Genomic DNA, 27,946 nt, shown 5'->3' on the forward strand with positions numbered 1-27,946 from the left:
AATTTGATTCAACCGGACAAATAGTAAGAATTGTCTTCAGTTGGAAAAAAATACATAGGACATGTCGTCAAGTGGGATAGGCCAATACGTGGTTTGCCATGCCTTACCCCTCTCCTTCATAACGAATGAAAGGACAAGGCTTTCAGGCTTCTTCGAGTGAGATACAGCTTCGTTTCAAATATGGTAAATTCAAAGAAAACTCAAAGATAATTTTATAAAACAATTTTATTTCTTGTTTTAATGATCTGAGAGCAAAGAAAATGACAATCGACTGACAAATGACATGGTACGGTAATATGACGTCATTGATGACATCATCATCATGCAAAAACAAGTCATGTGACTGACTCACTCATAAAGTCATATTAGTTTTCATCAGTCCCTTTGTCATGTAACTTCAATGGTATTAAACATACTGAACAACACAAAAATAACATTGATAAACTGCAAAATTGAAGTAGCAATATAGACATAACATATCACTTTTTGACATTTAAACTTGATTTGTACACAACAAAGACGATTCCAGTTACAATCGGTAACAATGTTCAATTTGTACAAAGGTTTAAGTTTCTCATTGAACTTAATGTATGGAAAATCAAAACAAAAGCTACTCTCAAGAGTCCATTAACTTCCTGATTAAACCCGAACAGTTTATATATGCATGATAGCATTGTTTATCCATTTCAGAGAAGAATTGTTGAACAATCTATCGCTACCTTTGATTTATGGCTTTGAGTGACTAATTTAATGCCTTTGAAAAAAATGAAAAAAAGTCACATAAAAATATCTGGTAAAAGCCATTTGGTGATACAAAGGCTGACAACTTGGCTGCTCATTCTCTGAGAGGAACTTGCCACAATCTTTTGAGAAAAAACAAATGTGGTCACATATTTTGCTTTGACCTCTTTGTCTACACAATAATCAATTCTCGTAATGGGAAATAAGTCTGTTTGGTCACAAAATCCACGTATGGTAATCAGTGCATTATCGGTATGTCACTATGGCTTTGACACAAGAATAATGGAGAACTGTAATTGCTCTTGAATGGTTCAATTAAGTAATTATCAACCAAATATCTTACTTTGTCTCTAAGGTATTGCGCTTCTGAAGGATTCAGTCTGAATGGATGTTGTTTTCCTGGTTTGATGTCCTTTACAATGACTTCATGAAAAAATGGGTTAAATATTGATGTATTGCTACCTAAATTGTACAGTTCATAGAATCTATCAATTATAAACAATAACAATTTCAGAAAAAAAATGTTATGAAATAATGTACAAAGATATAAATAAGTATGAAAAGACAAATTAATCCAGAAACAAATAAATGCATATCAATTATCAATAACAATAAATAGCATTATCAGACAAATGTAATATTTATAGCGCAAATATACACAAAAGTTACGATCAACCCAACATTAATTTCAACACATACATATTACACGCTCAAAAATGGCTTGGTAAGATTCGTAATGCGCTTTTCAGCTTAAGGTTACATCTCATTTTATGTAAGCTTAACTGTAATGACAGTTTAAGCTGATTATTTTAATAAGTCTGGAGTCAGTTTTCACAGTAGAAAACTCCGCTAGAGTCCATTATAGGAGGACATGAAGAAGTACATGTACCACTGGGGGGGGGGGGGGGGGCACTCAAGACTGAGCCCAAGGACCTCTAAGGTATACCAGTAGAACTACGCAGTCACCATCCTTCCATATGCTCAGTTCCAGTTGTTCAGACAAATTCTCAAGTCTCACCTGTGCCTATTGTTTAGAAATTATCTTTATTCCATTGCCAGGTCACCTGCACACAAATTATATCACAAACCAATCCATTTGCCCTTTTAGTTAAACCTAATGTTTGCTATTAACAAATGGTCATGTAATATAGCATTTTCACAGAGCTAAATGCACAATTGATTTAAAAGTCATAGGAAAATGGTAGTTAGTTGTTACTGGCGTAAGCTACCAGGTAGCATGTAGCCATGTAACGAAGCATACTGTATGCGCATGCTGTATACATCTCATCATGGAACGTACATCAATAAATCATAATATCAAGAATTTAAATTTAGTGAGTTTAGTCATGCATTTATAGAGCATTCAAAACCAAACAATCTGTATAATATGCTTTTCCAAAACAAAAACTACTTCATAAACTTAAATAGAAAACAATGAATTCATAGATTTATATAATAGAACCATACTGAATAGATATCATGAGAAATTCAACATAGCGATTATGACAGAATAAAGAATTCAAAAATAACAGAAAATGCTGTTGTGGACGGGTAAAAGAAAAAGAGAAACCTCATCTAATCCAGATAATGCAGAGTTCAGGCAAAAGATTAAAACTTTGGCCTGGGGCCTAATTCAATAAACATGCAGCTCAGATCAATTTTAAATTTAAGAGTAGAATCTGAGTGTTTTGATTGGACAGTAAAATTCATTGACCAATCAGCTGAACAGGATCACTGAGGCGTGTCTAAGGATAAGGATAAGAATTATGTAATGAATACCATCCCAGGGATGGTATTCAATATTTAACTTAAGTTAATCATATGGTCATACATCATTGACTTCATTCACTCTATTGGTCAGTTATTAATAACCAGTAATCGGATTAGCTACATCGTTCTTAGATCCAATTAAGACCAGTATTGAATACCAGCCAAGAGGCAGTATTCAATTTAGGTCTTATCCTTATTCAGAGATATGCTTCACTGATTCCATTCGGTCATGTGGCCAGTTATTGTTACAGTCCAACAATCAAAACACTAGATCTTACTTGGATAATGAAAACAGCCCCCAAGCCTTCGTATGAGCTAAAGAGCTACAATCTCCATGGCAACCATGTCGATTTCGTTTCAAACATACATGTTCTTGTGGCAATAGTTATTCTGACAATTTTCATTGTTCAAAAGGTCCTCTAGGATACTTTCATACATGGTTATGAATTGTTATGTTTTGAATGTTTGATATTCATGTAGGAAAATAGCGCATTGAGCCCAAGAGGTTTTATCTTTTATATACCCGACTTTGAAAAAAGATTCTTGTAGCTTGTGGCTGGTGTGAACAAACAAGTCTATAAATAGATTTTATTGTTATAATAGTTTTTCATAAATGCTGATGTATACCTTTGTACATATTTTATAAAATAGAATGCAATTGAAATTTAAGAGTAATATTTTGAAAGAAATATTGATATTATATATTTCCATGTATTCTGGCAAGTTAAACTGAAAATCAACATATAGTATTTTTCATTGTTTGTATGGCATGGCGCATGCTTAATAACCTAATAAACCTGCTATAAACAAGTTCGTGGTAAACTCAATTCAAATACTATAACACTTTAACAATCCATGCAATAAAAAGAAAAATATATTGCACATTACATTGGACAAACACGTAAAAGAACTGAATGTACAAATAAAGCAACATGTTTTGGTACAAATGATAAATAGTAGTGAATTATTTTGGTCCTAACAAAATCTAGCTGAAAATTTAGCCACACCGGAATAATTATGAATTCAATATTTCAATGGCCACAAAGATAGTAAAAAATAAAAATTATCAGAGATAACAGCTTCAGATAAAATAGTCAACACATAGTGGTATGTTTCAATTGATACAATTTAGTCCAACACTAATGGTATTCCTTCCCAACAGTTATCCGGTATATTGCCCTTTTACCTAAGTAGGGATGTGAATGATCTTGCAGCTTAGGGGTTGCAACCATTTCGGCAATTGCTTTCAAGGTAGCTTTAAACCCAAATAGGGCTCAAAGGCTGAGTGAAGTACAGTCATTGAAATTAGACTTTTGGATGAACAAGCCCGAATTCTTATTCTATTGCTTGGCATCTTATTTTTGAACAAGCCCTGCTATATAAAATTCAGAATTTGAGCAAGCCCGGACGACAATTTACTAGTGCAGGGCTTGCGGGCTTGTGCTAATTTCGACCACTGGAAGTACCCTGCCGAAAAAGCAAAACTGGCTTTTCAGGCTTATCCTGACTAATTTCTAAGCAAACTAGAGTTTCTTCAAACCAGTTATCCTTTTTAATCATTACGTTTTTTTTTTCATATATAATAAATATATTATAGAAATATGGCCTTGGTTAAAAAAAGGTCTTGCAAACAACAATGACTTCAACTGGCTAACATAAATGTGAACGCACATGATTTGCTTGAAAAGCTGCACTCTCACAGAGATGCCATTTCCACAACTATTTCTTATCTTGCAATGAGCCAATTTTTGCGTTAATATCTGCAAACCAGTGATGAAAGACTGCTGACAAAAGACCAGATTTCCATTTTTCCGTCCAAAATTAATGTGTTATACCTAAAATGTGTTATACCTAAAAGCGCTAGTAACGGTTTAAGAAAAATGCATAAAAACATTAATGTTTGACCTTAAATAAGAAAATCTGTGATCTTATTTTTTGGCGGCGGTCTAGTTTCCATGCATTTTCGCATAAATTTGCTCATTCCAAGAAAAATATAAAAAGGTTGTCAAAACGTTCAATCTGTGAGAGTGCAGCTTTAATAAGCAATACAAAATACATACAAGTCTCAGCAAGCGTCCTATTATAATGATATATTTTTGTACCTTGTGCAGATTTTCAATAAAATACTAAATAATGTTTTTACCCGCCTAGTTAGTATTATTAATACTAAATTTAAAAGTTAGTTTCATGCATACACAATTTTAGTAACTAAATGCATTAAGACATTTTTTTTCAAAATGAAAAAACAATTTAGGAAAAAAGGCTCTTGATCCTAAACATTATTATGGGATAGACAAACCATCAATTTTTAGCTTGCCCTGACTAGCAAAATAAGCCGATCTCAGAAATTAAGCAAAGACAGGCATTCATCTCCTGATAAAACCAAAAGTGTCTTTCGCTGGCAAATACAACATAAATATTTAATACTTAATATCATAACAATAAGTGAGGTTGTAGCAGTGTTCGTCATGGATGTAAATCGAAGAGGTTGGTTGCACAGTTTTTTACAAGGAAGTTTTAATAATAATTGGGAAAAATATATACAAAAGTGCTAAGATGTGATCACTTCATTCAAATGTAAGACTTTCTCCCCTGGGTATTTTGATTTCCCATAGCAGTCCCTCCCCGACCTCCTGCTCATTGTTTGACACGATAACCCAACGTCTCTTTTTAATGCATCGGTAAACACTGTAGTTTATTCACCTTATATTATGTATATACCTGCTAATGACAACACACAAATATCAAATTGATTAAATATCAAATAAATTAAATATCAATTCTTTTTATTAGCGTTTTAAGAATACTTTAATTTCTCAAACTATCCAAATTCTAAACATCTTCTTTGAAACAGGGATTCTGTTCGATCAATCTGAGCTGATAAGCATATGTACGGGAGAAGTGATACATGTAAAATTATCATAAATAAAACAATACACGAACATGGTCACACAAAAAATGCTAATTTGATTGTTTTCAGTCGGAGCAAAAAATTCTTGTTAAAAGATAAATATTAGATATGTCCACATCATATGAACACCCTGAGGGTAGGCTTAAATACTATTTGCCAGGGAAAAAACACACCCAAATCATCTCTGTTTTATAAACTCTATTTTGTTCTTATTTCTTATCCAATTAAAATTCAACTTTGCAATGTCCCTATAGTTATTAGAAAATGTAATTGCAGGAGAATAAAAAGAGCCGTTGCGAAATTAATCATTGACAGCAAAGACAAATGAAGGTAAATTCTCATCCAATATCCACATAACTGCTGTTACTGTATCTGTTTTGTGAGCTACGTTTTATTATGACTGAAAGTGAAGTGAGAACTGAGTTGTTGTTTTTTATTACGATGGTAAGTTAAGTGAGAACTGGGGCCCATGTTCACTAGACTCGGGTTCAGTAAAATGTAAAATATAGTACTTCTTATTAACCATGATTTTTATCACCACTGTATTAAACAAGGCAGCTTTATATACATTACTATGACAAATTCTATATTGTTAGTCATAGTATTTAACATATATTAGCTATCAGTTACTTCTACAGCAAATTTCATCATCAACAGATTTCATTGAATAGCAATTTTACAATAGAACAAGGTTTGCCATCTTTTTTCTTATTAAGTCTCCAACTCAGACTAAAGACGTAAGTGTATATGTGTTCAGTTCCATTTAAATCACAGCATTTCCACCACAATATATACATGTTCTTCTATGATCCAAATAAAAACCATCCACTTTCTTAATGACAAGATAGTCTTACATATTCTGAATGTGTGTTTATAACCTAAACAAAAACCCTAAAATAAAAATACAAAAAAGTAGCTATATATCAGAAGGGAATACCACGTAAAAAGTACAAAACTTTATAATTGACAAGAAACACAGCTTTATAGCTCCATAACAGTTTCACTTCTAAACATCTGTAAGTATAAGATGAGTTTAACAATCAGCACCCCACATTAAAATGATTCATCTGGAATGACAGAAATGCAAAATTACATACATTACATCCTTTTATATATATATAGACTACCTTGTCTAAATCTGATAGGCAAATATTTTGAATCAACCGTTCATATAACAATCACCCAACAATAACTTTATAAGAAGCCTAAAATTATCATTTTTTAAAAGTATGAAATCCTAAAAAGACAACATTTAACAGTAGGTTAAAAATAAAACATTGTTTACTAAATAACACAAAACTTTTCTATTTATAATTACAAGTGTCAAGATATTAAACTTCTTACATCAGTGCACTTTTTCTAGAATTGCTGTACTAAAACATGACTGTATCATCCAAATTTCACATCCACAGGTTTCTCGTGGTATTTGAATACAACACATTATCGCAATATATTGTCTAATCTAGGGTGCAGAAATCACAAACAGATCACGTCTTCTTTTGGATAAACCTCAATCCTCAACATCTCTTGATTTCATATCCAAACAATATAAACAAGGATGCAAAAGATGCGTTAACTTTATTAACACCTTCCCATCTCCCCCTTGTATATATGTATATATATAATATTCCAATATTCCAGAATTCTGTGTGCTTTAAATCAATTTGACAAACATGACAATAATGATACTCATTATTCTTATTAAAAAGAACAAAAAATTGCACATAATCCTTTCCTTCAATAAGATCACGATTTCCACCATTTTCTAACTGCCGTTGCTGTTTCGATGCTCTAATGGCGGTCTAAACTCGAAGTTTGTATTGTTTATCTCAGCGCCATACATTTTGCTAGCTTTTTTGTTCATATTTGCCATAATTTGAGTCGACAGTTTGTATCCGTTTATGATTTCATCTTTCCATTGGTTGATTAAAACTTTGTCCTGAAAAAATAAATACTTTGTAGAGTACAATATAAAAACTGATTCATAGAGTAAATGGCTACACACCTGTATGACAAACTCTTTAATATTATCATTGAAGTTCATTTTAAGAAAAAAGATGCAATATAAATTGTTTTAAAAGCATTTTCTACTTAGAAATTAAGAATTAAACAAGAAATAGCCAAGCAGATCATATAAATGGCAAGAACAATGTATTACAAAGGCCATTTCTTTCAAATGAAAGTTAACTTTGAGCATAAAAAACAACATTTTTAAGCTGTATCACTATGATATTTAGCGACAGCAATACTAGACGCCATGAAGTAAACAAGAGGCTCACAAGACACAGTGCCTAAACTTTACTGGCACGACTGTTTTAGTAATATGATGAACTCATATTCTAAGGGAAGCAATCATTTAACCATGTTTCACAAAGGGCAAGTTGTCAATCTTAGAAAATACTTTTGCTAGGGCTGCAACATTTGGTTCAAGGGGAAAGAACTACTACAATAATATACAACAGTCTATACAAAGTTGTCTCCCTTAGAAAATATTTTTGCTAGGGCTGCAGCATTTCGAGGGCCATATTCCAGCTATGCATGGGCAGATAAGACAGGCACCATGCTCTCATGTATATCTAACTTCTATATAAGTTTGATTAAGATACCATCAAATAGACCTCCATCGCATTCAAAAGCAATTGTTTACAGACCCCACACGCATGCACGACAGATATTGCGCCATCTCATAAAGATTTGGCAAGTACAGTTTTAAGTATTGTTCTTAAATTATGTTATTAGGTTGGTATACTTAAGCCTGAATGATGAGCACTGCTACGTTGGGAGAAATAGTCAGAGTAAGATGTAAATATTTTGAGTTATTACCATTGTTTTTGCACACACCAAGTGCTGACAATGACATCCCCAAGGCTATCAAATAATCTAGACCTTTTTCAAAAATGGACAAGACTCCTTTCAAAAACGGAACAAGCTGAAAATGAAACCCATTTCACTCTTCAACTTTTCAAAAATGCACTTACGGGTGAGGTAATGGCAAGTTTCGTTTCGTTTTTCAGGACGAGAACTATACAGTTGTCCGTTTTGTTGATCTTCTGGAATTCTGGGTAAATCTCCTTGATATCAAGCATGGATACCAGCTGGAAATAAATGTAATAAATATTGACAAGGCCTAAAAAAAGAAAATTGTTTGGTTAGGGTAACATCCTTTTCAAAAATAGGTAGGGTAGGTAGGCTTTTTTTTCTTCTTTTTTTTTGTATAAGAATGTCATTTTCATCGTATGATAATGGTGTTAAAGTTATCTTCTGTATAAGCATTTAAGATTTTCAACTACAAAGCGAAAAAAAATATAAAAAAAATTCTTTGGTTTTTCATTTTTTTTTCAAACTGACTATAAAATCTATTCTGTAGGTAGGGTCGGGTAACCCGAACCAAATGTATTTTTTTTTAGGCCCAAATGAAAACAGACATCCATCAGTGGTATTGTAGAAGACAAGCATGATATTGGACTGGTTATGCAGAAACCCAGGTTTGATCGCTGATAGGGTGATTAATTTCGCAAAAGTTTTGCTTTGTTATATCCACGTTCATACATCCATAATCATAATGTACTTTGAACAATATCTTGATTACTATTCATAGAGAATTAACATGTTATCACTTAACTGTTAACTGTGAGAATCGTCAGTTGAACATTTAGTTGAGTACCAGGTAACATGTAAGGTGATTTATTGGATCTTATTTAGCATCAAATTTGGCCGTAAATAATGGGTGTATTTTGTTAAAGCATTTTATAAAAGGTGTCTTTGATAATGGTTAATGTAACTATAACTTTTCATCTTCCAGTGTTAAACTTCAGCCTGAATTATTGTGTCAAACAAAGTAACAAGTTACACTTCATTTACATTTTTTTCCAAATGTAGAAGCTTACACAAAATTTTATTCCTTAATTTATTCAACAATTGATTTTTAAAAAAAAAAAAAATTCATAACACACCTCCACGCCTTTTCCTCTGACGACCTGCCCATCGCGGTTTTTGTGGTAAAACTCCAGTCTGTTTGGGTAGAGTTTGAGGTGCTTCTTTTGCCAGGTCTGAAGAAACGGTCCACCAAGTTTCAACACCTCACCTTCCACTATACAGTCAGTAGGCCCTGGTAGTTGAATAAGGCATATGTAAAACAGCATGTATGCATCTTCCTGTCTGGAGGCATTATTATCAAGATAACATACATGTAAAGTATAGCTGAATAATTAAATGCTTTATCTTCCAGGTCAGAAGAAATGGTCCACCAAACTTCAACACCTGCAATCAGCGATACATGCTGCAGGCCCTGGTAGCAGAAAAATGCATATGTAAACTCTAATGTTTGCATCAACTTGTCAATAAGCTTTATTATCAGGATAATGTATATGTAAAATATAGCTGTATGATTATATGCAATGTCCACTGAAATGGTCCACCAAGGTTTCCCACCTAACCTTACACATGGTATGCCTTGATAATGAAATAGGGCATATGTCGAATGAAAAACAGTACGCCTAGTTTCAACACATCACCTTCCACTATACAATCTGTTGCCCTTTTAGCAGAATTAAATGCACATATAAAACAGTTAAATGTTGCTTCCCACTATACAGTCTGCTGGCCCTTTAAGCAAAATAATGCATATGTAAAACAGGAAAACCTTGCCTTCCACTATACAGTCTGCTGGCCCTTTAAGCAGAATAATTCATATGTAAAACAGTTAAACCTTGCCTTCCACTTTACAGTCTGCTGGCCCTTTAAGCAGAATAATGCATATGTAAAACAGGAAAACCTTGCCTTCCACTATAGTCTGCTCACCCTTTAAGCTGAATAATGCATATGTAAAACAGGAAAACTTTGCCTTCCTCTATACAGTCTGTAAGCCCTGGTACACATGTACAAACAAAATGTAACTGTAACAGTATGTAAATGTATACCCTGGTAGCAAAATAATACAAACACAACTGTATGTGAGCATATCTAAGATAGAATTACAGTCTGTGGGCCATGGTAGTAGTATATTGCAAATGTCAAGTATAACCACAGCCTGTGCACTGTTGATGCTGTAAGATGTAGCAAAATGAATCCTTAAAACCGCAACATTTAAAAAAGATCACCTAACAAAATTGGCTTCTGTTGAGACAAGAGCAGAAATGTGACACAGATCTTGCCACAACATCTAAACCTTCTTTAATGGCAATGCCTTCCTAAGCTCTTAGGCCAATGGAATAGTGCAACTAATTACAGATAAAAACAGATCGCCTGCCAGTTCTGACTTACTTTTGAGATATGACCGGTCCCCTGTTTGAATAATTGTTACAAAGAAACAAATCTCTGGTATTTCTTCATTTGAAAATAAAATTTATCTTACGCTAAATATACCAGATTATTTTCAACATATTTTTAGCAAAATTAAGTGTTACATATCAGGAAGTCAAGACTAGATAGAGTCACTATGATGGTTATACCTAAAGAAAACATACAACCAAATATCCAAATGAACGTTCCAGAATTGAACACTACTCCTACCATCTTCCAGTTCATCAATGCGCGGCTTCTGTTTCTTCTTCTGCTCAATCTTGTCTGTCTCAGCATTGATGGCGTCAAACACAGTTTCTGCCACCTCTTGTTGCCAGCGTTCTGACACGACCATCGGGAAATTCTTGTACAGTTCTTGGTCAGTCTCCGACATCTGTAGGGAAAGAGAGGTATAGTTTATATAATATGAATTAATTACGTGCTTACTTAAGTACACAAAATAACCCAGAATTTCTGCCACCTCCCGGTACAAGCGTTCTGACACCCGTGACGTGCCTGAAGCATTATGAATCATAGACATGTACATGAGGGAGCTGTAAATTTGTAAAGGTCTTTTATTATGTGTGTCTCAGTAATTTATATGGGGTTGGAAGTACAAGGGGAATCTCCTGATTTGCATTTCTTTTTTTAAGAATACAGACATAAAAAGCATCATTAATGCCAACATTTGAATTACGAAAAACTTTTACCAGTAAAAAGTTATATGTAAACACCTCTTAGCCTTCTATTTTTTTACTCCTGATCACAAGATTTAAGCATTTGTATTGCCATTTTGGGGGAACCAAAATTGATTAGTATGCCTAGACATATTGGTGTATGCGGAAGAAATCCTCTGGACACAAGAGTTTACAGTTTATGCTCAGATTAAGTCAGCTGTAGAGAGAGTTTATTCTAGTGATCAAAAGGCTTTTCTTCATTTCAATTTTGAAACTGACAAACATATTCACAAGTTCTACATAGAATAATGATCAACTTAGCTGCTTTTAATTGCAGCAAAAAAGTAAGACCCTTCATATCAAGTAAAAACTCTTTTTCCTTCCTAACACTTTAGCAAGACTGAGAATTGATTTTTAAAAAGTTCTCGTTGTCAGTGTCAAGACAGCACAGAAAAGACCCACATTAATTTTGGATCAGTGTCTGTTCTTTATAGAATAGCTGGAAGCATTCCCATGTTGTTTGCTAGACATTTCCTGCTACATCAGAATTTTAGGGTCACAAAACTTTAATTGAGTTTCAGTCGAATCATTAAAAGACCAAGAGAAATAACAGTTTCAAGTCTTTGACTTCAAAAAGAATGTTTTTGATGAATGCTCTTTACTTGAATGTTAAAATCAATCAGATAAAAGAGATTTAAATGAACTTAGTCATTATTTCCGCTACCAGTATTTAAAATGGAAATGAGCTAGACCTGAACTTGCTGGAAACCAAACTGAGAGAAGGTGTGTTCTTTACGGAATTTTACAGTCCAGTCCCATAGGCTTAAACTCCTAGCAGGCCTCGAGAATTTCCAGCCCAGCCGTAATGCTTACATTTAGTAGAAAAAATTGGTCCTTTACATCCAGTTCAAGGCAATGGGGTTCGGATGTATATCATTTTTTTTCTATTTCAAACACCTCGATAAGAGATTTGGACTTTATTTTAAGAAACAAATTTCATACAGGTTAATACATATGTATGTATTCAAGTCAATAAATTCATTGTTGTTGTTTTCAAATCTTCACTGCTCAACTGGTTTCACCGATATATTTGTTATCTGCAGTATTTCTTACCAAATTAGAGACAAACTGTTTTCATTTTATTTATTATATTTAAATGTCATATCATCAAATAGTTCAACTTTTAAAGTTAACATCGATGTTGTTAAACACGAGTTATAGTTGTGATGTGTCGAGATCATTTGGTGGAGGTCTACTAGGTTTAATCTGATGGATAATGCAACCACATACTTATACTGTGTAAAAAAATATTTAATGCATTATTATGTAAACTCATTTGACTTAAATGATCAAACCAAATTATAAACATATTGGCCTTTATAAATTGTTGTTTGTTTTTTCAATTGATACCTACATGGCCTCAAATTCTCAAGTTGAAAATACGCCAAATATTCCTAATATCTTTTTTTTTGTTTAATTTGTTACAATTAAAAGAGTTATACAAAATTATGAATTAAAATTATTAGAAACTAGAACTCTGTGAGTCGGATGTGTCACCTGACGAATTATTTACTGTCAACATTATAGCTGTTAGATTGGCATTTTATTAATTTATAGACAATCATATGTTGCCATTTAACTTTCAAGTGTAGGTGGCATTTGAACTGAAGGTAACAACATTAAGCCGGACAAAAATTAACAAAGAAAATTAACAAAGGGCAATAACTCTAAAAATATGGAAGCAAGAGTTACGGTTCTTGTGCATTGCACTTGCCCTCAATGAGATCTCCTACATGTACCTATTAAGTTTCAGGTTGATACCTTTTATAGTTTAAGATATATGCCCCTGACAAAATTTAAGCTTGAAAATTAACTAAGCGCAATAACTCTAATCATAATGATGCAAGAGTTACGGTTCTTGTGCAATGTACTTGCCCCCAATGAGATCTATCTACATATGAAATTTCAAGTTGATACCACTAATAGTTTACGTTTATGCCCCGGACAAATGAAAACAGGACACGCCCGCCGCCGCCACCGATGCAGCCGCCACCGACAAAAGTAATGTCGACTAGTCAGGCCACACAAAAATGTTTGCATCAACCAATAATGTGATCCTTAAACATTCTTTATGACTCTTTTGAACCTAATGAATGAAGCATACATAGTTTTCCAACATCAGATAACATTTCATCAATGCAAAAATCAACTACATTCCCTATGATCACCAATATTATACATCAAATCAATTAGGTTAATTGAAAAATTTGACCTTTGATTGAAAATTGATAGTTTTTTATGCATTAATGAAGAAAGATTGCTAGCATCACTGATCCATTACATCAGGAAGAGATTTAGTTTTATGTGAAACCAATAAATGCTTGAATGATTGAGTCTAATAAGAGATGCATAATAAGTGATTTGTAATTAGTAAATAAGAACCTCTTACAGATATGATTTACAGTGCCAACCCTAACTTTATTTCTAAATGTGAGAAAATGTTAGAAAATAATTGGCACAGCTCTTTGACTTTGTAAAAGCATTTATTTTCTTGCCATCTATTTTTTACAAAATTAATTTTTACACTCAAACCTTCAACTTGTGTTGAATACCTTAACCATGAACGTAATGTTAATCCTTTACATGTAATGGTGAAACATCTTACAGGGATCATTCGGAAACACCAAGTGTATGAATATAAAAAGTATGAAAAAAGCATCAGTCTCGGTTTAATTGAGACTTCCATGATTGTCAACTTAACCAAAGTGTTAGCAATAAACATAATAGGGGTTCTAACAGCAGATAATTATCCATTCTAATAAAAAAAAATACAGCCAGGGAGGCTGAAAGCTTAAAATGGTTTTGTGCATTTCAGAGTGCTTCTAAACTGCATGTCAGCACCTGCAAAATTTGGCATTTTAAGAGACCTTTTAAAAGGCATGTCAGCAACATATTCTGGCATTTCAGAAACCTTCTGAAATGCATCTCAGCAGCACACTTTGGCACTGAGGAGACCTACCTAATATCAGTCAAATCAAATCACCAAAAAAGCCACTAGGAATTTCATTAGAACCCCAAACTAAATTGATATCAGCACGATTTTCATTACCTATCAGTATGGCAAACCCCACAAGGAAACACAATCCTCTTGTTTTGCAGCCATTATGGTATGAAACACTGATCTCAATCACTCAGCTGTTCAGATCGAAGCTTCATGGACCATCATGAGCAGATGAAAGCATCTAGATGATGAAGATTAAAATTTTGAAAGGCATCATCTCATTGGTATGAGCTCGGTAGAATTTGACCAATCAGCTTTATCATTCCATGCATTCGGAACTCCTCGGCCATTTTTATAGAAAACAACCTCGGATATATATGGACGGTTTACATACTCAGAAATAGGTATGTTTTAAGTCCGCTGCAAGTAGATCGCGTAGTAATTTAATTAAGCTATTTAAAAATTAATGGCTCAACTCTTGGGCCTCTTAATTATGTTTGCAATAATACACTTCACTGGCAATCAATTTAAACTTTGATCAATAAATACACGCTTAAACATTACATTTAACTAATGATCTAATTAAAAAAATTACAAACTACTTCTACAGATGTACTGACATACATCTGAGGTTGTTTTTGATAAAAATGGCTAAAGATTTCGAAATGCATTCTATGCTTCCCATCAGACCACTTTGAATGAACTCTTGTCTAGTATTCCTACATGTTACAATACACCTAAATGATACTTAAAATCTTTTCACTTTTAACCTTTGAATCATATTAAAAGTATGAATCAAGCAGGAGTCCCGTTTGATTTAGACTCTTCCATGACAGAAATGTCACAATACTCTCAACTTTAGCATTCATTTTTTTTTTTTAATTTGATTTTTTCAACACCATATGCAAATACCTTAATGCCCTTCGTGTCTTCTTCGTCGAACGAGCCGATATCGAAAGCGTCAGCGGCATTGACCTCACCTCGCGGAGGTATGAGGGGTGGCGGGTATTTCTGCAGGTAAACCTGGTTCCAATCAATTGTTTTGAAGAACGGGTGCTCCTTCACTTCCTGGGCCCTGAGAGTAAATTATATACATGTATGTTGAGTAACAAAATCTGTGTAAGTCACTTGTCTCTTATTATAAATCTGTCACTTAAACTTTCTCACCAAAATTAGAACTGGTTATGGTCAATTTATTCCATATTGAATTACTGGCCATCTGTTTACTGTATAGAATCAGGGATAAACACTTTATATATACATGAAATCAAGCATGAAATAATCAGGGACAGGAATTGTCTTGAGAGGGGGCATAACTTAGGGGGCGCAACCTTTTGACATGGTCCCCTAATATATAAACAAAATTTGAATGGTTTAAAATGTTTGTAGGGAGGGTTGGGGGACCTCTCCCCAATAATTTTTTAACTATTCAAGTCTTAAACTGTTCTCTTCATGTCCATGAGTGTTGAAACGAAGATACCAAAAGCTAGAACTCTTCAGCAAATGTTGATATTTGCTCAAGTGGTGTCTTTGAAGACCACAATTTTGACATACAGTTGAACACTGTTAATCCGAAGTTGTAGGGACGCAACGAATTACTTTGAAATAGCGGTGTTTCGGATTAACAATTTTCCGCAAATGACAGCGTTCGCGAATTATAGATGACATGAAATACTAAGTCGTGAAAATTGCAATGTCAGTTACATGTTACCAATACGATACACTCGGTTTGAGTTATCTTTCTTATATAAAACTATTTGTTAATTGATTGTTTAATAATGGACAAATAATTCTTTATTATACTTATAAAACAAAATGACAGCACATGCATGAATCTGATGACATTTTTGAATGGTATTCAGGTTGGGTTAACCAGCAATTATATACTACATCACCGAAATGAATCGCTCATTTTGTGACATCGATGTTTGTAACATACGCGTGCTCAAAGTTATTCTTTAACAAGCGCTAATTGTGCTCCATTGTCACCTCAAGCTGATGCCCGAGTGCATTCACAGTAAGGTGTGAAAAACTATGACACGATCAGGTTCAAATTTAGAATTGATAAATAGGTGTGAAATAGCAAATCGGGACTGTTATTTTTACTTCGGAATAGCGATTATTTCGGAATAGCGATTTCGGATTAAAGACCAAAAATTCAGTTAAACAAAGAAGGAGTAAAATCGGGACCGATAAATAAATTCGAAATAGCGATAATTTCGGATAAACGGTGTTCGGAATAGCGGTGTTCAATTGTAATTACAATAATGGTCACTTAATAATGGCTTTGTTGCTGCGCAATTGGTTGATGGACATAATTATTATCACATGATGTTATCAATGTATTGTTATTGGTCAAAAAAATTAATGACTTTTGTAAAAGGCCTGCTGGCCTAGTGGTGAAGGAGTCTGTTTTTGAAAAACTATTTGACTATACAAGGGTTGGTTCCCACCACTAAAACCAAAATACTTTTTTATTCTATTATTGTATTTTGTTCTGCAATTTGGATATTATAGAGTAAAATAATAATAAAATGCTTCAGAGGGAAAACTTTTTTGGGTGGGAAAGCATAAGTGAGTCCCTTAACGTGATTATTAATATACAGGGTACATTAAGTCACAAAATTACTGAGTATGTATTCCCCATCTTTTTGAGCCCAAGTGTGAAACTCAGACTAATAAAAGTAAATTCAACAAGAAATGAGTCCAGGCCACAGGTGCTCTATGCCCAATTTGTCACATAAGCGAGGGCCATTATTTTGTCCATTTTGTGCATTAAAACAAGAAGTTCCACAAACTAAGTTTAGTGGGAAACAAAACCCCAGGTGCACAACATTATCACATTAACAACCTTTCCCATAAGGTTTTATGACTCTAGGTAATATAGCTTTATAGGTAATATAGCTTTTTAGGTAATACAGTTTTTTAGGAAATACAGTTTTTTAGGAAATATAGATTTGGAGTTTTGAGCGCACAATTCCAGAAATGCAAGTGTGCTAAGCCAAGGGTCATAACTCTGGTTTTGTTAAGTGCTGTGGGAAACGAAAACCCCAGGTGCTAAATTACATAACCCCATTAACATTCCCCTAAGGGTTCATACATTTATTGCAGTTTATATATTTGTTTTTTATGTAAACTAAAATCAGACAAGATATTGTCTATTTGGAATATCTCAAAGCTTAAACATTATGTATGTGTTCATCATTTTTGTCAGTATAATTCTTTATAACAAGTCCTCCATAAATCACATAATTGGGAATTTGATATCTTAAGTATAATCATTTCTTCAACAAATAAAATTTATGAAGAACTTTCAAGTTTTTAACTCATCCATATCATTTGATAAAATAAATCAGACAGAAAATTATTTTTTTTAGTTTTTTTTAATGTACTTAGTCAAGTGTTTCAACCTGTTTCCCTAACAATTCCATTAATTGCCCATTCAAACCATGATTCATCTCGCTTTGACTCAGAATAAAACAATCAGATTAAAATCTTTCAATCCTGCCATAAAACTGCAGACAAATAATCATTATTTTCTTTCAAACAAACGATATCATCACAAAAAACATTCTGTATGCATCTATATCTAATATAAAGCATGTTTGGATTTATAGCTGAAACAACATCTTGCAACAACATCTTGCAAAAACCTTGTCAAAATACTTAGTTCACAAAGTTTAGAGGCTTACTTTTCATGAACCCAAAGTCTTCTGTGACATATATTTCCAAGGAACTTATACCACAACAAGAACTGTGTTAATAGGCTCTGAATGCTTAGACTAAATAGATCAGCGTGCAAAATAAACAAAACATACCATGATCGCTATTCGACAGCCATGGGCGGTCATTTGTCCATTCCAGGGAGTATTTACAAACTGGTTGTTTATTTTTTTCATATTCTTCAAATTACTTTTGTTTTTTTGGCCATGCAGGCTTTATAACGCCGGTAAAAAATTCCACATAATTCTACATTAGTGCGGCCATATTGGATTTTTCTGATTGGTGGAATGGGTATCGCAACGATACCTTTTCTCCAATGCCTGGGAATATATCATTCAATACAGCTATGAAAAAAAAAAAATCGGACTTGCCACCTTGGCAAACTTCTATGAAATTTCAGTCACCCTGATCTGAAATAGGTTGCCATTGGTGAGTGGGTGAGAGATAACTTATATCCAAGGGGAAACAAAACATAACTGTTTGATTATGTTAGGTAATGTTAGCCTGTCTGTGCCTTCCAAATTGGGAAAATTTTCTGGCTTTGAGAAAATACAAAATAATGCCCAAATAGCCCCTACAGATGGTTTGACTTTTTGTTTGCATCTCTATATTGTATTAGAGCTGGTCGTGCACAGTCAAGATCTTGTTTGTTTTTCCAGAAATTAATTTTGTTATTCATTCACATAAAATGTGTGTAACAAATTGTGAAAATATTATTAATTTCGGCAGGAAATGGACACTTCTTTGTGAGCGGAAACAGCCTTTAGAATTCAGTAATTTGCACCAAGAAATATCAATGAGATGCTAACTCTTGATAAAGAAAGTTTAATTTATGAACAAGTGGTTGGTCTGGACTCCATGATCAGCACCAGAGACAGACACAGTTATTACAATTGAGTTCAGGCACAATGCTACTCCTGCTTTCAAACATGTAGGTGAAGTTCATTTATCGCCTAATCTACTACTAGCATTTCCTTTTGACTGAAAAGCATCTATTGGGTTGATATTTTAAAAGAAAATTATATCTGGTTCAAAGCAATCCAGTGTTTATTTTCCCATTGACACAAAAACAATATATATATACAGTGTTTTTTTAGGCCTGATTTGGGGCCGAAATTCGGCCCCATTCCCCTCTCCAAAAAGTATATATTTTTCCCCTATTTCAGTAAAAAATTCCCCTCCCGACGATGTCAAAATCGTCCTCTAAAATAACTTTGCCGATCGTAATTACGGCACTTTTCAATACGGTAAACGCAGTTTGGCGCCGCATTTTACACGTAGTGATCATACGTGCTAGTCTCCCTTGATTGATCGGTATCGTTCAAGCGCTCGGAAAATTAGTTATATTACGATTATATGAAAAAAACAAGCGTCCCGTCAATCTTCAAAATCAAAATGTCGCACAACGCGAAATTTTACACCAATTTATTAAAGAGGAAGGCAAAGCTTTAATGATTTTTGCATTTATACATTTTCCCCTTTTTGCCCTTTTACGACGCGATTTTCCCCTCCTGACGGGCCCTGGCCCCATTCCCCTAAAAGTGAAAAAAAACACTGATATATATAATTTTAAAATATCAATTTAAATGAAATGTTTGGTAGTATTTTACCTCCTGCAAGGGACGTAAATATTCCCTGAAATTTCATTTTTATTTTACACAAGGAGACTATCCCCCAAAATTTCGAAATAAAACAATAGCTGAGGTATACAGGCCTCATCTGTCAGCAACAACGTCAAGACTTCGATATCCAAAATCAGACAAGTTTTTAAGTTATAGGCATGTGGAAAACAACACCTTACAAAATGAATCATTTTACCAATATTCCCAACCCACTTTATTCCTGACTATTTCTGATAAAATCATACCCTCGTCCCAGGCAGCCAAGTCTTTCCTCAACATCTCGTTTCAGTAGGCCTTCCAACAGTGACTTCATCTCCTGCGACATTGACTCTGGCAGGTCAACATTCTGCAAGTTACAGATATTACTTAATATATTTTTATAATATTTTACAAAGAAGCATCATATGTGATTACAAAATCTCATCCTTTTTATCTTAGTAGATCTCGGGCATTAGAAACACAATACGGAAAAAAGATAAATTTATCAAATTATAAAGCATTCATCAATTTTATATTTAAAACATTACATGTCAGCCGAAGTGATTGAATTTCATTTACAATTTTCAAATATGACAATAGCAACAGTATTTTGTAGGACTTGAAGAAATAGGCTCAAGCATTAAGTCATAGACCAAACAGTTCTTGGTTTCCACTGACATCTCCAAAAAAATAGGGTAGGCATAACTTTTTTTCTTTTCTTTTTTCATTTAAAGAACTAGGATTCTGTACCTAATGACCTATATCAGGGTATATTTCCATTGTAGAAATAATGACCTATATCAGGGTATATTTCCATTGTAGAAATAATGACCTATATCAGGGTATATTTCCATTGTAGAAATAATGACCTATATCAGGGTATATTTCCATTGTAGAAATAATGACCTATATCAGGGTATACTTCCATTGTAGAAATAATGACCTATATCAGGGTATACTTCCATTGTAGAAATAATGACCTATATCAGGGTATACTTCCATTGTAGAAATAATGACCTATATCAGGGTATACTTCCATTGTAGAAATAATGACCTATATCAGGGTATACTTCCATTGTAGAAATAATGACCTATATCAGGGTATACTTCCATTGTAGAAATAATGACCTATATCAGGGTATATTTCCATTGTAGAAATAATGACCTATATCAGGGTATATTTCCATTGTAGAAATTAAAGTATAAAATGGTCTAATTTGGTCAAATTTTAACATCTTCACTCTAAAAATGCACTTTTTAGGAAATCAGAAATTATATCCAAGTAATTTCTTGTAAGTATTAGGAAAAAGAAGCAGCCTTTAACTTTGATTTTATCAAAAAGAGACATAACTAAAACTTAATCTAGTTAAGAATCATGTATTAAACTATTTCCATCAATTCTATATGTTTCATCAATTTCATCTTAAGTTGCTAAGTAGAAACCATTTTCTTTTCTTTTTAGTAGCAGTGACCTTGACCCCCACACCCTCAGTAGGAATCCCAAGCTAGCTCTTCACATAAGCTACCTATAGACCATTTTTCATTGTTATCCATCAATTCTAACATAAGTTATCGGGCAGACCATTTTTCTAATTTTAGTTACAGTAACCTTGACCAAAGCCTCCTGAAAAGCAATCCCAATCTAGCATTTCACATTAAAACCTACACACCAACTTTCATAACTATCCATCAATGCTAAATGCAGTAAATGGGCGGAAACCATTGTCATACATCCATCCGCCTGCCCATAAGCCTGTCTGAACCAAAAGTACTGCAAAATCTGGCACTGTGACATTTGAAATGTATTGGTGTGACACATTTATGGCTATGACAATGAAGATGACACACCATGGCTTTGACAATAAAGATGACACACCATGGCTTTGGCAATAAAGATGACACACCATGGCTATGACAATGAAGATGACACACCATGGCTATGACAATAAAGATGACACACCATGGCTTTGGCAATGAAGATGACACACCATGGCTTTGGCAATGAAGATGACACACCATGGCTATGACAATGAAGATGACACACCATGGCTATGACAATGAAGATGGCACACCATTGCTATGACAATGAAGATGACACACCATGGCTTTGACAATGAAGATGACACACCATGGTTATGACAATGAAGATGGCACACCATGGCTATGACAATGAAGATGGCACACCATGGCTATGACAATGAAGATGGCACACCATAGCTATGACAATGAAGATGACACACCATGGCTATGACAATAAAGATGACACACCATAACTTTGGCAATAAAGATGACACACCATGGCTATAACAATGAAGATGACACACCATGGCTATGACAATAAAGATGACACACCATGGCTTTGGCAATGAAGATGACACACCATGGCTATGACAATGAAGATGACACACCATGGCTATGACAATGAAGATGGCACACCATTGCTATGACAATGAAGATGACACACCATGGCTTTGACAATGAAGATGGCACACCATGGCTATGACAATGAAGATGGCACACCATGGCTATGACAATGAAGATGGCACACCATGGCTATGACAATGAAGATGGCACACCATGGCTATGACAATGAAGATGACACACCATGGCTATGACAATAAAGATGACACACCATGGCTATGACAATGAAGATGACACACCATGGCTATGACAATGAAGATGACACACCATGGTTATGACAATGAAGATGACACACCATGGTTATGACAATGAAGATGACACACCATGGTTATGACAATGAAGATGACACACCATGGCTATGACAATGAAGATGACACACCATGGTTATGACAATGAAGATGAAACACCCTGACTATGACAATGAAGATGACACACCATGGTTATGACAATAAAGATGACACACCATGGCTATGACAATAAAGATGACACACCCTGACTATGACAATGAAGATGACACACCATGGTTATGACAATGAAGATGACACACCATGGCTTTGACAATGAAGATGACACACCATGGCTATGACAATGAAGATGCCACACCATGGTTATGACAATGAAGATGACACACCATGGCTATGACAATGAAGATGACACACCATGGATATGACAATGAAGATGACACACCATGGTTATGACAATGAAGATGACACACCATGGCTATGACAATGAAGATGACACACCATGGTTATGACAATGAAGATGACACACCATGGCTATGGAAATAAAGATGACACACCATGGCTATGACAATGAAGATGAAACACCATGACCATGAAGATGACACACCATGACCATGGAGATGACACACCAAGGTTTTAACAATGACGCACCATGGCTATAACAATGAAGATGACGCACCATTGCTATGACAAAACCTCTTCTTTTTTTCTCTCAACATAATTTTAAGCGTTATATCAGGAGAGTATGCAAAACCACTTTAAGTCACAGAATGTCTAGAGAATTGTAATAAAATAACAACCATTTGTGGGGGCTTTCTCTGAAAATGTAATTATGAATAACTGCGAAATAGCGAAAAATAATAGTCATATTTCAATCTAGCATTAGCCAGGAACAGAAATAGAGTATATGTTAGTGCTTTATAATATGCAATTACTCAAGCCTGGCGCAGCCGAGGGATCACTTAAAGGGGGACAATATAGGTTGATGTAAAAACAAATTCTTATTTCATTTCATGTATCATAATCAAGGCCCAAAAAGGCATATGATATGTACGTGTGTAACAGATAAAAAGATATCAACCTTTAAAATAGGGTTGTTTGAATTATTAGCTTTTTTATTATTATGTGGCCACAAATTTCCTAGTTAAAAATGTGCCAAAATATTGCTAATATTTTTATATCTGTACGCAAATCATATGAGTTTTTTTTGTTTTGATCATTAAAAACAAAGGAGATAAACATATTATTGCATTAACATTTAAAAAAACCCATATTTTTGCATCAAACTAAATTGTGTGCCTTTAATTTTATGATTTGAAAAGTCAAAGTTCTTGTTTTATTTTTGTTTCACTTTAATCATTCATTAAGCATATAAGCAGTGCATGGAAAGTCAGAAATGGAAGTCAAAAACAATGCTTTCGCCATTGGACAAAGCATAATTCCAACCACTAAATAAACAACTTTGTGGTTTTGAAGATGATGTTTAACATTTTTTAGATAAAACATTTAGAGGGACACGGTCATGTTTTTGGACCAAAAATTAATTTTACCAGTTATGCATCTGAAAATACTTCTTTTATCATTATTTTACTCTTTAAAATCAAAATTGCAGAAAAAATAGTTATAGTATAAAAAAGAATTTTGGTTTTAGTGGGAAGCAAACCCACACCAGTCAAGAAAAAATCGACAACTAAACCTCAAGGCCTGTAGGACTTCAACAAAAGTGGTAGATAGTTTAACCTTTTAACAATACTTTGATACCATTACGTGATAAAGTCAACCAACCAATCAAAGCTGTAATGAAGTGATTATTAGCATTCTTAAAAGTTTATGAAAACTGTGTTTTCAAAGACAATATTTGAGCAAATATCAACATTTGGTAAAGGGTTCCAGATTTTGGTACCTTAGTTTTAATAAAAAATCCTTATGATTAATTGCCACACTTTATTTCTTCATACAAAATAAAAGTGCATTTAACAAAAAACATGAGCCACAGAGTACCTTCAGCTTAACATTCCAAAATGATTAACAATGTTTTAATATCCATAAATATTTTAATTTTGTCCTCGACTTTCAGAGAAAAATGATATATGAGAAAACTGATAATGAAATCTTTCCAATAAAGTTATATTTATTACAAATTTAAGTTTCTGCATTATGGACCATATATATAGTAAAATCTTATTACTTAAAAAGGATTGTGGTCGAGTAAATGACCAAGTAAAACTTTCCATATAAAAGTATTGTTATTAAAGGTAGTAATTTATTATACATGGTTATTCTCAAAAGAATTATTCTCCTATATTTTTATGGGAGAGTACATTTGTACCCGTGTTATTTCATATATTTTTATGGGAGAGTACATTTGTACCCATGTTATTTCATATATTTTAATGGGAGAGTACATTTGTACCCGTGTTATTTCATATATTTTAATGGAAGAGTACATTTGTACCCGTGTTATTTCATATATTTTATGGAAGAGTACACTTGTACCCGTGTTATTTCATATATTTTTATGGGAGAGTACATTTGTACCCGTGTTATTTCATATATTTTATGGGAGAGTACAATTGTACCTGTGTTATTTCATATCTTTTTATGAGAGAGTACAATTGTACCCGTGTTATTTCATATCTTTTTATGGGAGAGTACAATTGTACCCGTGTTATATTTCATATATTTTATGGGAGAGTACAATTGTACCCGTGTTATTTTATATCTTTTTATGGGAGAGTACATTTGTACCCGTTTTATTTCATATATTTTATGGGAGAGTACAATTGTACCCGTGTTATTTCATATCTTTTCATGGGAGAGTACATTTGTACCCGTGTTATTTCATATATTTTTATGGGAGAGTACAATTGTACCCGTGTTATTTCATATATTTTTATGGGAGAGTACATTTGTACCCCTGTTATTTCATATATTTTTATGGGAGAGTACATTTGTACCCGTGTTATTTCATATATTCTATGGGAGAGTACAATTGTACCCGTGTTATTTCATACATTTTTATGGGAGAGTACATTTGAAGTTTAAAGCTCTCAATCTGATTTCAGGACTAATCATTAACTTTAGAACCACTGACAAATTGAATTATTTTTTAACAGATTTAAATAATACTGAAGACAAAAACATCTTATTTGAACTTCTTTACGAATGATAAAAGCGGTTAGTTCACATAAAAAACGAAATTCCCTGTCAATGTCTGACCTTTAAAAAGACTTGTGAGTTTTTATACAAGCCTGAAAATCAGATACTGACGACAAAACTTAATGTTTAAATGTTGGAAAAAGAAGGTAGAATATCATGTTATTTTCTTGGCTTTTGTAACTTTTACTGCAGTTAAAATATCCAAGATGCTTAATAAAAGAAACATACTGATTACTGTGCCAGGTTGAAAATATCTGAAAATATGTAACCAAAATAACATCGCACTGCAACGTTTCTCAGATTTTTCAATCTACGCCAATTAAATTTGCATCTTTTTCTAAAATATAATTATAAGCTGCTTCCTTTCACTCATTAAAATATTGGTACAATATTATGATCACTTGGTGCTACATGTATATATTTCTATTTACACCGAAATTCAACCAATATCCTATATTTTTTTAAGTAGAGAAAAAAATATTGACAAGGCTAAGTATGATCTTTAAGAATATAAAAAAAAATAAGAAATGAATTTACATAACTTTTAAGCAACTTTTTTTCCAATACTTACTTTTTGTAATATTATAAATGATTTTGTTTGTTTATTTTGAATAAAATACTGCTTAAACTAATAAAAACCTCACTTTTAATTTCACTCGCAAACTATCTGACAAAATGTTATTATAATTGATGCTTAACAGTATATCACTCGAACTGCAACCAGGAAAAAACACCACAAAAAACACACTGATTTGTTTTTAATTCTATGATGATTTCAATAGATTACCTTTTCCAATTTCATTTTATTGACTATGAATTCAGCAGTTAACATAAAGCTAATACAAATAACTGGAGCGAACATTTTAAGTTCTTGCAATAAAATTCACATAATTTTTCCTCTGATAATGCACTCCAGTTTTGTCTTAAAAAAAAGTCGATGTAATTTACCAATCTGTCTAGTTCTAAATTGGTAAAATTATTTCATGGAACTTGAAAATTAATTTTGTTACGTCTTTCGATATCATGGATCTGAACATTAGATAAATTAATGAAAAAGATCTTCATTAAAAAGTATCACATTTAAGGCAAATCAAACGCAAATGTGCTAAAGCTATTTAAAGACGGGTTATTAAAATTACTTGTACATGTAGCAAAAACTCTCATGGGACTATAACTTCAGTTAAGTTCATCAGCAAGAATATTATTAGATCTTGGGAAGAAAATTTAAGCATAAACTCTGAATAAAACCATAACATGTTCGTTACTGTCACCTATAAATTTGTGAGGACATCTTTTAACAGAATAAGGGGTCTTGATCATTCATGTCAGGTTTAAAATACCCCACGTCACATGGATTTTTCATATCTAAATTGACAACATGATCAATTACAAAATATTAAACGAACAATAAAACCCTTAGGAGAACAGGGCAAACATTAGAATTAAATACAATATTACATCATGTTGGGAGGTAATTTTAAGAAAGAGCACAATGAGTGGATGTCAAGGCTCATCTTTTTTTAAGTCCTGGAAAAGGGGCACAACTCAACAAATATTAAACCAGAGTTATGGGCCTAGCTACACATGTGCGAATTGTCCTCTCACAGAACAAGTTCAATTTTGTCCATGTAAATACACTGAATAGTTAATTTGAGTTAGGCCAAAAAAATGGTTTGGTTAGGGTAACATCCTTAGGCTTTTTATTTTATTTTTTATTCTTTTTATAACATTTTATATAAGAATGTTATTTTCATCAATGGAGAATGGTGTTAAAGTAATTCGGTATAAAGCATTCATGGTTATAATTTACAAATTAAAACACACTTATAAAAAACAAAAACAAACATTCGTTTTTTTTTTTTTTTTTTTAGTTTTCTATCTTTTTTTTAACAACTGAAATGGTAGGGCCAGCACCTATTTCGTTCAAATTTCATTAAGTAACTAATCAAATATTGTTCTTTTTAGGCATTATGGCCAATGTTCAAGTTCTTTTGCGTGCCGACTACGACACCAAGGCTAAGGCAAATAATCCTCAATCTTTATTTTCAACAAATACGCTAAATATCTGTTATAAAACAACTAATAAGATTTAAGATAAGAAAAAATAAGAAGAAAAACAGAACGACAAAACACCTTAATTACCATTGTCATTGTCATTCTATCGATCTCGTGCTTGTCTTTGGTTTTATGCTGTCGAAACGGGCTATGTCTGAAACAAGGAACAGAATACAGTCATTAGCTGATGTATGGTCAGATTTCATGAATGGATACAGTTAAAACTTCCATACACGAATGTGATTTGGTGTTTACATTTTTGTGTGGCCTTTAAGACAATTGAAGATTTTTCAAATTTTCTGTTCATTAATTTTACATAAATTTAATTACGAATGCACCAACAAATACCAAATAGTTAGAATCCA

General features: G+C 33.3%; 1 protein-coding gene across 3 annotated transcripts in view; it reads right to left on the reverse strand.

Annotated features, from left to right (window-relative positions):
- Positions 1-207: 207 nt before the first annotated feature.
- Positions 208-27,946, reverse strand: part of LOC128230411 (beta-adrenergic receptor kinase 2-like) — a 102,809-nt gene continuing 75,070 nt past the window's right edge. For 2 of the 3 annotated variants that reach the window (XM_052942643.1, XM_052942641.1), the window contains 7 exons: positions 27,660-27,735; positions 19,971-20,071; positions 15,293-15,455; positions 10,934-11,096; positions 9,376-9,530; positions 8,401-8,517; positions 208-7,361 (listed from right to left, as the gene is read on the reverse strand). In XM_052942643.1, coding sequence (XP_052798603.1) covers positions 7,188-7,361; positions 8,401-8,517; positions 9,376-9,530; positions 10,934-11,096; positions 15,293-15,455; positions 19,971-20,071; positions 27,660-27,735 — 949 coding nt within the window. In that variant the 3' untranslated portion in view covers positions 208-7,187. The remainder of the gene's footprint in view (positions 7,362-8,400; positions 8,518-9,375; positions 9,531-10,933; positions 11,097-15,292; positions 15,456-19,970; positions 20,072-27,659; positions 27,736-27,946) is intronic. The other variant, XM_052942642.1, reaches the window with a different exon arrangement.

The sequence above is a fragment of the Mya arenaria genome, chromosome 4 (genome assembly GCF_026914265.1).
Source record: "Mya arenaria isolate MELC-2E11 chromosome 4, ASM2691426v1".
NCBI classification, from domain to species: Eukaryota; Metazoa; Mollusca; class Bivalvia; order Myida; family Myidae; genus Mya; species Mya arenaria.